This window comes from Amblyomma mixtum, chromosome 1 (assembly GCF_055824585.1).
Source record: "Amblyomma mixtum isolate Tamu chromosome 1, ASM5582458v1, whole genome shotgun sequence".
Classification (NCBI taxonomy): Eukaryota; Metazoa; Arthropoda; class Arachnida; order Ixodida; family Ixodidae; genus Amblyomma; species Amblyomma mixtum.
This window is the reverse complement of record NC_143012.1, coordinates 6358226-6375866: the sequence shown is the minus strand read 5'-3', so window position 1 is coordinate 6375866 and position 17641 is coordinate 6358226. Positions and strand designations below refer to the sequence as shown.

The 17641-nt window shown below is 44.8% G+C and overlaps 1 protein-coding gene and 1 long non-coding RNA gene across 2 annotated transcripts; one reads left to right on the top strand and one right to left on the bottom strand.

Annotated features, from left to right (window-relative positions):
- Positions 1–10675: 10675 nt before the first annotated feature.
- LOC149365354 (uncharacterized) lies at positions 10676–13041 on the bottom strand. Its single transcript, XM_089581758.1, has 3 exons — positions 12394–13041; positions 12138–12238; positions 10676–11376 (listed from the first exon to the last, which is right to left on the bottom strand). Exons 1-2 carry the CDS (start codon positions 12819–12821, stop codon positions 12148–12150), a joined length of 519 nt encoding a protein of 172 aa, XP_089437884.1. The 5' UTR covers positions 12822–13041; the 3' UTR covers positions 10676–11376; positions 12138–12147.
- LOC149365355 (uncharacterized) lies at positions 10685–11816 on the top strand. The gene is made up of 4 exons (XR_016290834.1): positions 10685–11398; positions 11464–11532; positions 11616–11663; positions 11727–11816. It is a non-coding gene; the product is annotated as an uncharacterized LOC149365355 (long non-coding RNA).
- Positions 13042–17641: the final 4600 nt, after the last annotated feature.

Here is a 17641-nt window from a genome sequence, read left to right as displayed (position 1 = left end):
GCTCATTTCCGATTCCACTCCTTCATAAGAGCTTTGAACGATCGCGTCACCATGGCTAGATGTAGGCGCGTAGGCTTGCACCACCTTCAGCTTGTACATCTTATTAAGCCTAATTACGATAGCTGCCATCCTCTCGTTAATACTAAACAACTCCTCTATGCAGCCACCTGTATCATAATTGATCAGGAATCCCACACCAAGATCTCGTCTCTCCGCTAATCCACGATAGCACCTTTCATGCCCACCCTTTATTACTATATACGCCTCATCGGTCCCCCTATCCTCACTAAGCCCTATTCAGGCTTAACAATCTCGCAACGTTTAACGCTTGAACCTTATCCAATGAGGCTAGCTTAGCAGTACTGTTAGCAGCAACAAATCGGTATTTAATGATACCGTATACCTAAAAAAAATTGATCTAGTACATAACCTAGGGCTACGCGTCTCATGCGGAGCATACAGAGCATCTCACATAGCCAGCCTCTATGTAGAAACAAACGAACTTCTTGAAGTTAGACTAACCGCTCCGACTAGTTCATATATTCCTAAAATACAATCTGTACCCAAGCACATCTGCTATCCAATTCTAACGAACTGTGCTTCAAGAATAGTATTCAACAACAAGCTGCAAGCTACAAGGCCATTGCTCTTGCGATATGAAGATATGTGCCATGATCTCGGTGTACTGGACGCATTACCTGGTGTAACAAAAAGACGAGATCCACTACCTCCGTGGTACAATTTTCCTGGAATATGTCGTGTCACTCTTACACAATTCCACAAAAAACAAACTCCACAAGAACATGGCATACAGGAATTCCTTGCACTCGAGGTAAAATAGGGAGGGAGGGGGGGGTTGCGGATTTTGCTTTGATGGTTCGAAAACAAAAGTTCGCGTTGGCAGCACAGCATTATTAAGGAATTGCGACGAAACACCACGACTTTCACAGTTTGCATCCATCTTCACTACCGAATGTTACGCAGTCACCGTTTGCATAGAAGAAATAGTAAACGACAACCTCACAAACAGCATTGTTACAAAAGGCCATAGCAGCCGACTGCGGGGGAGAAGTGGAGATTAAGGCTCCTCCCCCTCCTGGAGACTGAGCGATGGGGTCAAGGGTTAGCACATCTTTTGCTACGGACTGGCACATTCGCACGGGCGACGGGGAGTTGCCGTGAGCGATGTCGCTACTTCAGCACATTAACGAATAGTGAAGTCGACTAAATCCACCTTCTTTAAAGTAACCCTCCTGAACATTATGACAACTAATCCAAACGCTTCTGGAACATAATGATACATGGAAACACTAATAAAGCGTCGTTTTTGCCACCACCGCGGAATCTGCTCCCGACCACCTCTGTTCTACTGTACTAAATGATACTTCCGTAGAGTCGTTTCCTTCTTCATCCAATCTCATCCAATATCCCGATCTCAAACTGTGCGATCATTTCGCGATGAACTCACCATGCTCGACTCGCAAGGAATCGTACCGATTATCGATTTGAAGCTAACCTCTTCTAGTGGAATTGATGTTATAAATGACAAACTTATACGGAATGCTGAAGGGTATAGTTCTATCACCACGAAATGCATACTCTCACAATCGTATCATCATGGTGTACTACTGAAGACTGCAAGGCTGCTGGTCATACCAGTACATAAAGCCGAAGATAAACATAATCCATCTAACCATTGACCAATATCTTTCAGATCAATAGCATACAAAACAATGATATATATATTATATATATATATATATATATATATATATATATATATATATATATATATATATATATATATGTTTGCACATCTTGTTAATTTTTTGGAGGATAACAATTTCCTCTCTCTGAGTAAGGCTTCCAAAAGTTTCTCTTTTGGCATTCAACTACTTTCCTTCACTTACGGCTTCTACTTCTATTTGGACTCAGCTTTTCAACTTACTGCATCTTTCTTGGCTTTAGTGAAGTATTCGATGAGGCTAAGAACTATAACATGAACTACTATTACATTAATTAAGTGTGCTGAACGTTGACCCTGCAGTTCTTCACTGGATCCTTGGATTTGCTTTTTCTCGTGTTGAATTTGTCAGCACTAATGACTCTGATTTCCCTACTGCACCACTTGATTATTGGGTATAAATTCCGAGAGCTTTACTACTTAAATTCTGTCTGTGGAGTTTGACACCCTCATTCTTTGGCGTTCCTTCATCAGATATTTAGTCTACTGAAATAGCTTCCCGGTATCCTGTCAAACCAACCTACCGCCTACTTCTACGGCGCACTACGTCATGATATCTGTGAGATGATCGATCATTGTTTCAATATTACGTCGTCATCTTGAGTTAAAGCGGAAAATCTGTTCTGCAGCAAAATCCTGAATTCCTCTACCTTCCCTCTTATTGCTAACTCGTTAATAGACTTCCGCTTCGCTAATTTACTCTAACCTAAGCTAAGCTAATAAGAGATCTTATCACTCTGCGGTCGCTACAACAGAGCTTTCCGGGGACCACCACGTCCTCTACGATGCCAGGGTGGCCGCACAGTATGAAGTCCATTTCATTTTTAGACTCACCATTGCGGCTCTTCCACGCCCGCTCCCTGTTGGCTCGTTTGCGGGAGAAGGTATTCATGATCAGCAAATTATTCCTATCTCTACTAATAACTCCCCCTGCTATTCTTAGAACCTACATCATAGTAACCTACCCCCTGGTCTCCAGCTTGCTTCTTGCCTACCTTCGCATTAAGTCGCCCATCAGTACAGTGTACTGTGATATTACTTTGGTCATTACCGATTCCACGTCTTCATGGAAGCTTTTGAGCGATCTGGTCATCATGGCTTGATGTAGGCGCGTAGGCCTGCACCACCTTCAGCTTGTACCTTTTATTAAGCCTAATTACGATAGCTTCCATCCTCTCGTTAATACTATAAAACTACTATGTTGCCAGCTATATGATGATCGATGAGGAATCCCACGCCTAGTTCTCGTCTCTCTGCTAATCCACGAAAGCACAGTACGTGCCCGCCCTTAGGACTGTATACACCTCATCTGTACTCCTAACCTCACTAAGCCCTTTAACATCCCATTTAATACCCGCTAATTTCTCCAACAGAACTGCTAAACTAGCCTCACTGGATAAGGTTCTTGCGTTAAACGTTAATAGGTTCAGTTTCCAATGGCGGCCTGCCCGGAGCTAACGATTCCTAGCACCCTCCGCTGCGTCACAGGCCTGACCGCCGCCTTGGTCAGTTGCTCCGCAGCCGCTGGGGACTGAGGGCCGAGGGTTAATTGAGTTGGTCAAAGAAGGATTCGGCCAAGTACTACACCAGGGTGGCCGAATCCTGCTCTGGTGAGGAAGTGCGTCCTCGGTTCTAGTCACCGAGATCAAGCCGCACCCCAGACCTGGTTGTACAATTCCATCGACACATGAAGTGTCCTCTTTCTAAAGAAAAAACGCGGTGGAGAATTGTGAACACCGGGGGCCCAGGGAGGGGGCGGCAACGGCCCTACGCCTTGCTAGGGCTAAGGCTCAGCGCGAGGCCCGGAGATCCAGCGTCGGGAAAAACGCGGCCAAAAAAAGCCAGTGCCCCAGAAAAGGGAGCTAGCGAGGACACGACAGCGCGCGGGAGTGCGATGAAACGGCCCACCTCAGACTCCCAGCGCCGTAGGCCGGACAAACCGAGTGTTTTCCAGACTAGGGCAGGCGCCGCGGCTGACCACAGCAGGGCAATGGGTGGACAATCCCAAGCGGAAGAAACGGCCGAAATACCTCCGACCGGCCGCAGGAACCGGCAGCCATGGCCGCAGGAACAGCCAGGACCGCCGAAGCGTGCGTTGAAATACAAAGATGGCAATGTCATTAGCAATATGGATAAGATGGTTAAAGTAGGCGAGGAGTTTTACACGAATCTATACATTAGCTAACGTAATCAGAACGTTAGCGAGAGAGGCAGCAGAGCACAGCAAAGGGACACTCCATCAGTAACGAAGGAGGTAGTAAAGAAAGCCTTAGGACCAATGCAAAGTAGGAAAGCAGGTGGTGAGGATCAGGTAACAGCAGATTTTTTTGAAGGACGGAGGAGTGAGTGTGCTAGAAAAACTAGCCACCCTGTATGCGCAATACCCTGTGATCTCGAGCGTACGAGAATCTTGGAAGAACGCTAACGTTATCTTAATTCATAAGAAAGGGGACGTGAAGGACTTGAAGAATTACAGACCGATCAGCTTACTGTCCTTTGCCTACAAAGTATTTATTTAGGTAATCGCTAATAGAGTCAGGTCAACTTTAGACTTTAATCAACCAAATGATCAGGCAGGCTTCAGTAAAGGATGCTCGACAATAAACCATATTATTCACGCTTTCAATCAGGTGATAGAGAAATGAGCAGAATATAAACGACCCCTACTATAGCCTTCGTTGATTAGAACAAAGCATTTGACTGAGTGAAAACATCAGCTGTCATGCAGGCATTGCGCAATCTGCGTGTGGATGAGAGTGCTACGTGCAAATATTGCAAGATATCTATAACGACTGCACAGCTACCCTAGTCCTCCATGAAGTCAGCAATAAAGTTCCAATCAGGAAGGGTGTCTGTCAGGGAGAGACGGTCTCGCCAGTGCCCTTCACCGCCTGTTTACGGGAGGCGTTCCGAGGACTGAATTGGGAATAGTTGGGAATAAGAGTTAATGGAGAATACCTAGGTAATCTGCGATCCGCTGATAACATTGTTTTGCTAAGTCACTCAGAACATGAAGTGCAAAACACAATCAATGAGTTAGAAAGGCAGAGCAGAACGGTGAGGCTAAAAATTAACATGCAGAAAACCAAAGTCATGGTCATAAGTCTGGCAAGGGAACAGCAGTACAAAATTGGTAGCTAGATGCAGCAAGTAGTAAAAGAATATGTCAATAACTAGCATAAGGGCAATAACTAGCATAAGGATGGGGTGAAACGCATATGGCAGAATCTCTGAGATCACGGATGGCAGTTTACCGATATCCCTGAAGAGAAAACGTCTACAGACCTATGCGTCAGAAACGTGAATGCTACCAAAAAAGTGCTCAGCAAAATTAAGGACCACGCAGCGAAGCGAGCCAAGGGAAAAAAATGATAGGTGTAACGTTAAGAGATCGGAAGAGGGCGGAGTGGGGGAGGGACCAAACGCGCGTTAATGATATCCTAGTTGAAATCAAGAGGAAGAAATGGGCTTGAGCAGGGCATGTAATGCGAAGGCAAGATAACCGCTGGTCCTTAAGGGTAACGGAGTGGATTGTAAGAGAAGGCACACGTAGTAGGGGGAGGCAGAAAGTTAGGTGGGCGGATGAGATTAAGAATTTGGCGGGGATACGGTGGCTGCAGCTGCCCAGGCAGCACAACAACATTGGCCGAACGTCGCGCAAGTGTTGGCAAAATTTGGCACGAACATCGGTCCTACACTGGCATTTGGGCCGAGCGCTACCACTTCACACATTGGCCTTACTTTCATGCCAGTTTTGGGCCAACGCTCGGCCGATCAAGCGGCCAACGCAGTCCCGATGTTCGTTCTGCAGCATGGACCAGCAAAGGTCTCATACTGGCATCCAACTTTCAAACATTGGTAGCCAAGTTTCAAACATTGGTAGCCAGCTTTCGAATAATGGTTTCCAGCTTTCGAATATCGGCATCCAGCTTTCGAATAATGGTTTCCAGCTTTCGAATAATGGCATCCAGCTTTCGAACGCTGGCACATGCAATTAACCCACTCGCCAATGACCGGCACTGTGGATAGATGTATACATACATAACATTCTACCTAGCAAATATTCATAAATGAGGGTGCGAAAGAATTCCAGAAAAAAGACCCGTTTATTGCTTTGAGTTACAAGAATCACGCTTCTAGCGCACACAGGATGGTTTGCGCTACCACCAGCCACCCTGGGGAGTAAAGAAAAGGGGCCCAAGAGCATGGTGGCAGAGGCTGTGGGAAAACAATTTATTTTCAAGTTTGGTGAGTGCCGATCAGGTTGGACAAAGCATCTCGGCAAGCTGCTGCGGCACGGCTAAGACATCCAAAAAGCGCTCAACGGAGCTGTCCTCCAGTGAACTGATCAGTCATATCCGAAGTAATCGTTGCACTCCACTTGCAAGGGGGCTGCTGGACTGCATTCAAACAAATTCCTCGTCCAGTTCTTGCACGATGGCCTCACGAAGTGCCAAGCGTGCAAAGAGATGCATGATGTCATGGTAAGTTGAATTATGGCCATCACAGAACAAAAACAAACATAACAAAGATAACACCGAATTTTGTGAAACACAGTAATCGTGAAGACACTAGCAACATATTTTACAGGATAATTTTTAATTTATTCTTAAGAACCAGCCCCACATTTGTTGCACAAAGTGGAATTTAATTTACTAAACTTCCCTTACACCAAATGGTTTAATTTAGTTTAATGCGTCGTGTCGCACTCCCAGTAAATATACTCAATGCGAGATAAGGAAATTAATGTGATATTGAAAACAGATTAATGTATTATTTTGTTTTAATATCATAACTTGTGTCTCTAAATTGCGAGGTAATTTTTTATTCCAGTAAATATGCACAGGTTGTAGCGTCTCTTCCACATGGACGTCAAAACAACATTTTTGATTAGTTTTATTTAATGGGGTCAAAAATGCGGCTTGCGACTTTTGACGAAATACGCTGAACGCAAGGAACTCAGGGCACCTTTGTTTTACCTTAGTTGCTTCGCATGCATGCTATAGTTGGATTCGAAACTGCAACTTGAAAACCACACAAAAATACTAGTCTGATAGTCCAGAGTAATGCCCTTTTTCATTGCGAGAGAACTTGGGCAAAAGCTTTAACCAGTAATTGCGGATTTTCTATTGAGTCTGCAAGAGTAGAAGGCAAAAAGAAACACTACGGAAGTATTACACATATCCTTACCAACTAGTCTGAAGTGGAAAATTAATTAAGCGGTTCTGATTTCCGTCGTGCATAAGCGGTAAAGGACATATTCCCGAATGCATCCTATCTCAATTCATATGAGTTCAAACCCGCTGTTAGCCAAAGTAGTGAATCTTTAGTGAGTTCATCTCACCAAAGACGAAAAATTAAATTCTCACCATTCGGCCACAATTCCACTGCGCACGACGTCAAGCAAGCCATTTCGCAATGAGAGTGGGTACACAGAAGTCGTCCTCGTGCTTTTTGGCTCGCTCTCTTCTCCTGCCTAAAAAATAAAGGCGCATGTAGTCAAAGCAACATTTACTACAAAAACCACTTTAACTTCCAGACGTATATCAAGATAAAAGAGTTTTAGTACTTACAAAAGATCTTGCAGGCGGTACGAACAGCGTCGGAGCTCTCCTAATATATGAGTGTGGCTTTTCGCGTGCGCAGACTATGAACGGTGCTAGCTCGAGTGTGCATGCATTTTCGTCGCGTTGGTTTGCACGTGGTTGAGCTCCGCCGTGCAGTCAAGAATGTCTTATTGTGATGAGTCGCGCGGTTCCAAGACGAGCAGTGGAGACGATGGTGTGGGGGGGTGGGGGGTTGGCTGGAGGGGAGAGAGGAATTTTCCTTTACACAGGTTTTGCGGTTCCGAGAAAAGTCCTCGAGCTGAAAGGTGGAGACAGGGATGGCTCGTTCACACTTGGGCATTCGGCGGCGAGCGAGAGCGGAATCCGCTGCCGCGGGAGAGAATCCGCCGAAATACGCCGCGGAATGCCCGTTCGGTCAAGGACCGATTTTCGCCGGCGGAAAAAATCCGCCGACTGCCATCAGCCAATAGGACGGCACCCGCGGGCCCCGGCAGTTTGCAATATGGCGTCGGTGTGCGCGAGTGCTTCCATGGCCATATCTCCAGCCACAACCGAAATGCTCATCGACGCAGTGAAAAATTATTCGGTTCTGTACGACAAGCGGCATCCAGAACACAAGAACAATCTTCTAAAGGATGACCTTTGGAACAAGATCGGCGCCGAACTCGGCATGAGCGGTACGTACGCACCTCTTGTTTACTATGCCCGCACAGAGTATGTCCCAGTTTGTTGCCACAGTGCATGGGTTACTCACGCCATCAACTTGCGAGGGATTTAGTGTGCATTTTCCCGTCACCAAACTTGTCCGATGAGCTGTCCGATGGCGTGCGTAGCTTCGGTGAAGTGGTAATATGCCGCGATATGCGTGCTAACGGTAATGGCTTCTTGAAAACTTTGTTAGCAAGCAGGCGAATATTTCCTCAGATGAACCACTTATTATTACCGGATTATAACGATGCATAAAAACCTGTGGCTCGCCCACAGCTGAGTCTCTCGGAATGCGGATGGTGTTCTGCTTACGCTTGCTTGGCTGGGTACCTTTCCTCGAAAGCTCAATGAATTCGCCAAACGCGCGGAAACGAATCAGTACATCAAGTTTTAAGTGCAATACATTCAAGAACCGCAAACCAACTGCATGTGTTGTGGAATGTACAATCACGATGAAAATCACTGCGAACAGCAGAACGCGTACGCGCCCCCGCTGTCATCGCGGTTGTGCGCGAAGCCCAGATTTTACGTTTGTGTTTTTAACCATCCGCTAACCGCCAGGAAAATTTTGCGGTACGCGAGTACGCGTAAAAAAAATTATTTCGGTATCGCCACATAATCTACGTCACCTGAAATGTCTCAACGTATGAGGGGACGTGCACACTCGTCAGCTGGTAACACTACGGGACTGGGTGACGAGGCAGAGCTAGAATAATTTCTTTTCTGAGAGCATGCATCCCGTAAACTTTTGCTGCCGATTTACAATGTTCGCGCAGCCAAGGCTTCCTTTACGGTCACTGCCATGCCTATGGTATATGCTGCATGTTTGTGGATCGATGCAAAACCAGATCATTGCATGCATATATAGCTAAGAAATAGTGTGAACATGAGTTCTTTATTCCAGGGATGACCTGCCAGAAGAAATTTAAAAACTTAAAAGACACTTTTCTTAAGTGCCACAATCAGATAAAAAACAAAATGAAAAGTGGTGCAGGAAGGAATGACATCCCAGTCATAAAGTGGAAACATTTTGACTCCATGATGGTTATTATAGAGCCAGTTTCACGGCAACCAATGTAAGTTCAGTAATCATGCTGTTTGTCTTGAAATCTGTTGCGTGTTTTGGAATTGGGCAGTAGCTGAGGGACATATGCCTCAGATAAGGGTTTGCATACTCCAACAGAGAAACGAGAATGTACTTTCCTACACCACTAACATTACTGTGGACATGTTACTGCAGTTATGTCAATACTACAGCAGAATGCTTTTCTCATGTTGACAACCCCTCTAGGTAACCTACCGAAAGTGAACTGACACAACAGGCTCTCTCAATATGAATCGAAGTTTGGGCATTCAATTATTTATTACTCTATCATTATGTGTGACAAGCACACTTTTTCCTGTTTCTTAGCTAGTTTTCCTCCTTGTGTATAATATTGGAAACTAATTTTCGAATTTAATATGAATTAACAAAAATTCCTTCTTTTTCTGCAATATGGTTTTCCTTTTCATATTGAATGGTCCTGTTGATTTGTAGCATGAAGTGCCTTCACGCGAATGCACTGATGCAGAACACCCCTTTTTTCAATGCAACTCTATATCTTGTGCAAGATATTAGAGACTCCATGTCGTATTGCTGTGCTTGAACTTGGCTAATAAATGCTTTGTCTTCTTAAAACTTTTTCAGCCTTTGCAGCAATGTGAGATTTGCCACTGTACAAGAGTGAGTTATAACACTACTTTCAACTATTAGCACTGTGTGAGCGTTAATATGAATGGGAACCTCACATGAAGCATGTTCTGAAGGACACAAATACAGCCATTGTCAACAATATACAGCCCCTATGATTCATTTCTGAGGCGTGTTTTGGGGCATGCTGAACCCTTGGAGATCCAGAATGAATTCAGTGTGCAAACAAAAGTTTGTCTCCCCTACTAGACATTTGGAACACGGAAGATCACGGCAAAGAAGCCGCATGGCACAGCACGAAAGCAAGTCAGATCATTTGAGCTATATATTTTATTTGACAAAGCCTGTACACGTAACTAACTTCAATATGCCCTGAAGCAGGTAGGCATTCACCACTCCTTTCACATTAAACAGCACTCACTACATGTGTGTTAAGTAGGTCTGCAGTACTGTTTGAAGCCAAAGCTTTCTTTTGTACTCTGAACTGAACACACACTTTACCTTCAACTCACATGTCAATAGAGGGGGGTAATAGAAGCGTTGTCATTACAGGCATCAGGTGGAGTCAAAAGTAACCTCAGTGTAGAAAAAAATTTCTTTGTTACAGGCTTGAACTATACACGTAAGTAATAGGCAGAGAATTTCTTCTCTTGCTTTGCTAGAACGTAGTTTGTTTTGAAACAGTATGTCAAACTACAAATTACAGGCTTGAACTATATACATAAGTAATAGGCAGAGAATTTCTTCTCTTGCTTTGCTAGAATGTAGTTTGTTTTAAAACAGTATGTCAAACTACAAAAGTGCCAACACCCAAAGGCATGCATAACACGAAAGCCACTTGCTATGATTAGTTTTTTTGGTAGCAAGGACAAGAAAGGAACAGGAACTCATGACAGAGTTAAGCCACGATGCAAAGATTCTTGTCTAAAGCATTGGTTGGTGCACGCAAGCTTGCTTCATGGCACACTACATGATACTGCATGAGTGAATACATACATTTACTGCAGGACCGCAGTTCCAGACCACGAGATTGAAATCACTAGAAGAATAAGAATGGAGCACAGTGCATTCGGCAGGCGCTCTCAGGTTATGAATGGCAACTTACCAATATGCCTCAAGAGGAAAGTGTGTAACAACTGTATCTTACTGATCCTCACATATGGGGCAGAAATGTGGAGGCTAACAAAAAGAGTCCAGCTGAAGTTGAGGTCAACGCAGTGAGCCGTGGAAAGGAAAATGATAGGTGTAACGCTAAGAGACAGGGAGAGAGCAGAATGGGTCAGGGAACACACACGAGCTCGTGACACCTCAGTTGAAACAAGCAGGACATGTAATGAGATAGCAGGATAACCGATGGTCATTAAAGGTAATGAATTGGATTCCGAGGAAAGGTAAGCATACCAGGGGGCAGCAGAAAGTTAGATGGGCGGATGAGATTAGAAAGTTTGCGGGGATAACATGGCTGCAGTTAACACAGGATCGAGTTAATTGGAGATATGGGAGAGGCCTTTGTCCTGCAGTGGGTGTAGTCAGGCTGATGATGATGATGATATGATCCTGCTGCAGAACTGCACATACAGAGGCTACTCAAGCAATTGAAGAGCCTCAGTCACAGGAGCTCCTTCACACTCCTGTAAGTCCAGCTGGACCACCTCGACCTACACGACCTGCAAGTGCGGAAAGTGAAAGGTGAAGAAAAACTGGTCACTACTGCATTACAGAATGGTAAAACAGCAATGTTGTCTTCATCGTAGGTCACTGCAAAGGAGCGAATTGGAAGCTGGGCTAGATGCCGAGTTGGACGCTCAGTTGGACATTGAAAGGTATTTTCCTTATGATAGCCTGCTGCTATTCATGTAGTGTACTTATGAAATTTTGCTAAATTGAGTTGCTGTCTTCTTTCTAGCACTCCTAAGCCAGCAAAGGCTCATAAACTTGCGACCACCACAGGAAGGTAAAGTGAAAATGCTTTCAAACAGGATTAACTGTAATTTACACACAAAAATTATATTTCCAGCTCTTCAGAGGATATGCATCTGCAAGTAGCTTCGGCGTGCCTGCAACGATTATCATCAATGAAGTCGGAACAGCAAACACAAGATCTGCCACACCATTATTGCATGGCACTCGCTGTCAAACTGCGAAGTTTGAGCAAAGTGCAGAAGCTTGATGCCATGCATGAAATCGACAATGTTATGTACCCAAAAATGAGGGAAGCATTACTCTTTGATAATTAAATCTTTTGCAGTTATTTTGTAAACAGAGCTGTGATATGTTTCCTGAGTCTATGTTACCTAATATATTATATTCACCTGAGCACAATTAGGTGCCATGCATGACAATGAAAATAGGAGGCGAACTTGTGAAGCATGACAACTATTCGCAACTGTGAAGCGGTTCATCTGCGAATAAAAATGTGATATTTTACCTGATGAATCTTATTTCCCCCTTATCATGGACACTTGCCATGGTACTTTGCCGTCGCTAATAAGGTACCGGCACAATCTGTCCCTTACGTCATACGCAAGCCTGTAACATAAATGTGGTGTAAACACACGTCAAATAGAGAAACACTGTTACTGAAGCAAGTGATGCAAGTTTTAACAACATGCAAGCACAGTTCTGAAAAAATTACTGAACACCGGCATGCAAAAGACCCGCATTCAGCAGCAAGCTCTTAGTACCTGGTTGAGTTGCTGCCAGAGTGGGGCAAGCCCCTCAATGCAGAATTTGCACCATCTTCTGCCCTCCAACTTCCATCAATAACATTTCCTTGCCAATCAGTGCTGTCAGCTGTACCGGGCGGGCAATATGAAGATTGAGAAGTATGTGACTCCTTCATCAGGAAATTATGCAAGGCAATACATGCCGATATTATTTTTCTGATGTTCTCGTCTTTTGCCTTGAAAGGGCGACGCAGAATGCGCCACCTCTGGGCCATAATGCCAAAGGCATTTTCAACAACCCTGCGAGCCCGGCTTAGACGGTAATTGAATATTCTTTTCTGGTGCATTTCTTCAAAAGCACTTGGGGCAGCGCTTTGACTGCCGGGCTGTGGTCCACTAGAACCACTGGCGGCAAACAGCGGATGAAGGCCTGTAATGTGAACCATGAGCAGAGAACAATTGAATACATTAAAAATTAACAAGCTGACAACAGCAATTCACTACAGAGTTCTGATGAAACACCAGCATGGACAGCATATATCAGTGACATGTCAGCCAATATGTCATAATATTGGGCCAAGTGATATTTTCTACTGCAATAGTACCTTCATGCAAGAAAGTTAGCTATGATTTTGGAATGAACAAGTTTATTATATAAGAAATGAGCCTTGAATATGTGGGACTAGCATATCGCAGGTCAATTTTAGCACTATATTCCGTCGGGCAGACATTTTTCTTGTTTCAGTGCCTTCAGCCCATTTTTCTGCTGCAATGGCTACTGTGCACCTCCAACCAGAAGGTTTGCGAGCCCTGGGTCACTGAGGCATCGGTATGACTGCTCGCCCAGGCTCATGATTACCACTGCTACTAATTTAGTACATTATACCACTAAGTGATAGCTGGTGCCAGGTTTTAAACGTTGCTCTCATGCACATTGCTGTCAAGCTGCGGAGAAAGCGGAGGAAAACACCTTTGGCTAGCTTTCTTGTGGTTAGAAATCGAACGAAATACAGGAAGTGGTGAATCCCACTTCACACTTTCTTCAACGCATGTCGGCCTAAATGTTTCATGATAGTGCTTGTCAAAAAAGAGCTCAAGCATAGTTTCAAAGATCGGTGCTTTCTGCTACTGCAACAAAGTACTCATGCAAACATATTGATGAAGCTTACTTTTCCTGGAGTACGGACGCATCATACACGTTTTCAGGGGAAAAGCCTCATCCCCAACAAAAAATAAGGCATATTGCCTGCTGTTCCCAGTGGCGCATCACGTGGGAGACCTCTCTGGTTGCTTTGAATTGATTCGTGGAGGGTACTGCGGCCAAATACTCCGCCATCAGACTCGCTCCCGAAGTGTCCAACCTCGACATAAATGAACCTGAAAAATGAAACAACAGGCACAGAATGTTTATGTAACTTAAAATGAAGATGTGAAATGGTGCACTTTATATAAGTGCTTTCATAGGCACGCCAAGTCAATTCACACCACACTTATATTTGTGCATGAATTTCAATCATATCACGTTGGCAGGCAGCTAATGCATGATACAGTGTGTACAGCACTGCAACAATGCACAGAGCTATTTTCATGTGTTCATTATAAGCATCTATCGCACATAAGGAAGTTTGCACCTCTTTATCCTTACATGTGGGCGTGATGGGTGTTTATGCAAGGCAACATTGACAAAAATATAAATGAAGTAAGCTCTTCGTTTCAATGGACCTGTTGATGAACATGCAAAGAGCACAGTTTGCTACCAAGGAGTTGTACCTGTAGTAAGCATCACTGATAGCAAGCAGTGATTTGCTGAAGAAGTTCTTGTAATTTCTGTCGAGGCTGCCGGAATTAGCAGGGCATTCAATGGCAACATGCTTGCCATCAATCGCACCCAAACAATGTGGCAAGTTCCATCGCTCTTCAAAGTCGTGAGCAATCTGAAAAATGAGGTGAAAGAAATAATTGACTCTCATACGTAAAGCAATCAGGGAGCAAGCTGAGATGCTTGAAAATTAGGGATGTTAGATGGAAAGCGTAAAGAAGTTTCGGTGTGGTAGCCATGAGTATGCCCAGTTATTTGATTACCTGCAACCACTCCTGAGGTGTTGTTGGGACCGGAACATATATCGGGCCAAGGATGTCCCAAATCGCTTGGCATGTCGAAGATATAATCCCACAAGTGGTGGAGCGGCCATTCAAAAAACAGAAGGACGACGACCGCATTGTATCACCGGCAGCTAAGAACCTGAAGAAAGAATTATTTCATGCAAGCAATGAGATCATGTGCATGTACACAATGCAGCAGTCTTCGATGATAGTGTACGGACTAATGCATTTGTTGAAGAAAAGCTATTACCTCACAGTTTGAGCAAGTCGGTGCGCTGCCGGGATTGCTTTTCGAAACTTCGTGTCCCTCTTGCTGATTGCAGGTCCAACCAGCTCCAAGAGGGTGTCAAATACTCTTGGAGGCATCCTTAGGTAACTGAAAAATAAAGCAAAAGCAATAATTTGCCATATGCTGTAACAAAGGAATGAACAATAACTAGTTGTCAGAAAGGAAAGGTGCTGTAAATGGCAGACATTTTTGGTCACACCTGAAACGCGCAGGTGAAGGGGGGGGGGGGGGGGGGGGGGTGTCGAATCGAGAAGGAAGTGAGAGAAAGAAGAGGGAAATGCCGTAAGGGAGGGCTCGGGAATAATTTCGACCACCTGGGAATCTTTGCCGTGCGCTTACATAGGACAGCACACGGGCGCATACTAAGTTTAGCCTCCCATCGAAACAAGGCCGCCCCGGCCGGGTTCCAACACGGGTGCTCCTACTCAGTAGTAGAGCGCCTTCAACACAGACACTGCGGCGTGTCTCCATTTATTGTATTGGGGTTGACGTCCCTACGCGATACCGTAATAGATGGATACCGATGAAATTAGTTTAGACCATCTGAGCATTTTTCGACTGCGCTAAATCGGATTGCACACCTGCGTTTTTGTGGTTTGCCTTCACCGGATACGGCCTCCCCAGACGAGATCGAACCCGCGATTTTGCGATCAGCAGCCCAACACTACCGCGGCGAGTTAGAGTTTAGTCATTTATTTATTCACTGCTTCTTCTATTCACTCGATCACTTCTAAACTGAACATAACCTGGACACTAAAAGAAAATGCATAGTGTTGTCCAAACTTACTCTCGGTAGTATTCCACGTCGCGGGAACGAAGAAGTGGCAACAACTTGCTGGCGTGGCCGAGCTCATCGCGTTGTAGGATCGCAGGTCGCACCCACCAGCGTCGTCGGCGCCTCCCGCACTCGCTGTTGTTGGCGCGCGGCCAACAGCGAGTTTGCGAGAAGTATCAGGAGAATCTCCTCCTCTTCAGAATTTGCCATTGCTGATCAAGGCTCGTACTACGAACACGAAAGCAGCGCGCGCGAAAGCCCAAAAGTTCTAGCCGCGGAGACCGGTGAGCAGCCGCGGAGACGGGTGAGCAGAGAGGCGCGCGCGCGCGAAAATAACAGGTTATTCGGGCTGTCGTCAGATGGCGCCAGCAAAGATATCGTGATACCTCGTTATTCTCGGGAGTTAACGAGAGTTCACTGTCAAGCGGCGACATGCTGGCCCGGACGGCCGGGAGGAGTGTGAACGACGAAGCGTTTCGGCGGCGGCGGATTCCGCTCGCTCTCGCCGCCGAATGACCAAGTGTGAACGAGCCAGGAGGTGGAGGAACAGCGAAGCGCGTAGCTGCGCGCGAGGGAAAACAGGTTTGAGAAAGTGACAACCAGAAAGAAAAAATAGCGCTTCGCGGGGTGGGGTGTTAGCCCGCTACCTGGAAAGGGGCATGGCCGGGAGAACAGGTGGGGAGATATTGGACTTGAAGACTTGAAAGAGAAAGGGAAAGAGGCCAAAACACGTGAAAAGGGTTTGGAATTTTTGGAGAATGAGTCACATGGCCACAGGCAGTACAGAAAGGAATATCTACAAGAGAGAAGTGGATGGGAAACACGGAAGCGTCAAAGTATTGCTACAAAGCTGCAGCAAAAGCCTGAAAATTTTGAAGTGAAAAACTTGGAGCTTCAAGATGCATTTCGCCAAAACGACTTGAGACACTCGCGTATTTTGTGGGGCCGTATGATGTGGCTTCTGTTAGTTCAAGATAGCTTAAAATGTTACCACATAATAACAAAAATATAAAGCAAAAAAAATATCCAAGCAGAATGCGCGCTCTTTCATAGTTTCATGTACCGTACATGCGCCAAACAAGCTAGGTTAACATGCGTCTAACGCCACTTGTCAGTCCATTTATTCAGTGGTCGTCGAAGAATCCTCAAATTGTTTGTTGGTGTGGAAGTTTCGCGCAAAAAAGCAAAAACAAACAAAGGCATGTTGAATTGTGGTTCGCAACTACTTTCGACGGTTTTCATCAATAAAGGTCATGTTCGAAAGAAAAAAAAAACTTGCGAGTAAATATGCAAGGACGTGAGCAAGAGCTATATTGCCCCCAATGCAAATTACGCAACAGAAGAATAAAATGGTCAAAAACAACAATTTCCAACACAACGATTTGCAGAAAACGAAGGAAATAGCAAATCAGAAAACACGGGAAAGGCGCAATCACAGGGCACGACGTAGGGAAGCGTAGGAATCGCTTAGCACGTGTCCGCGTGCGTTTATGAAGCACCCGCCTAATATTTCACGAGCGCAACGCATAATTCAAAATTGCGAGGCGACTCCTTCGTTTCTGGACGTTGCCAAAACTGAGCACAATTTCGGTTTAGCGAATGCACTTGCGCTAATCTATTACGTTTGTATCGCGATCTCCCTGAAGCAGACACCAGCTGCGCACTGCGGCAGTGAATTCCTAGAGCGAATAAAAAAAAGTGATTTTTTATTCCAAAAATTTAATAAAATGAAACTTATTTGATTTTTGTTGAAGGCGTCTCGGGTGTAATCAGAACGTTAATTCTGATCAACAGGACTTCGATCGCAATTCTAAACGTATTATTGCTGCTCACTGCGCAACCAGAGTGCAGTTTTTCCAACGGAATCATGGATAGCTTTGCTCACAAACTGCAAAAGTGTTCGCTTAAAATATAATAATAAATAAAACCAAATCTTTGAACTCGCATGTTTTAGCGCGTTCGAAAATTATGAACTGCCGATATGGTACTCGACAATAAAATTAATTTTGAACCCATTTTAATGGATGACACAATGTTTACCAACGTTTGCCAGTATACTTTGAACACTGGATAAGCGGTGGTAATCCTAGGCCAATATA

Bases quoted from the DNA above. Each gene is read 5' to 3' on its own strand.
- LOC149365354 (XM_089581758.1), bottom strand. From the start codon at position 12,821: ATGGTTCACATTACAGGCCTTCATCCGCTGTTTGCCGCCAGTGGTTCT. The intron at 12,239-12,393 runs GTACTAAGAGCT...TTTATGTTACAG, and splicing joins TCTGGCAGCAACTCAACCAG to GCTTGCGTATGACGTAAGGG.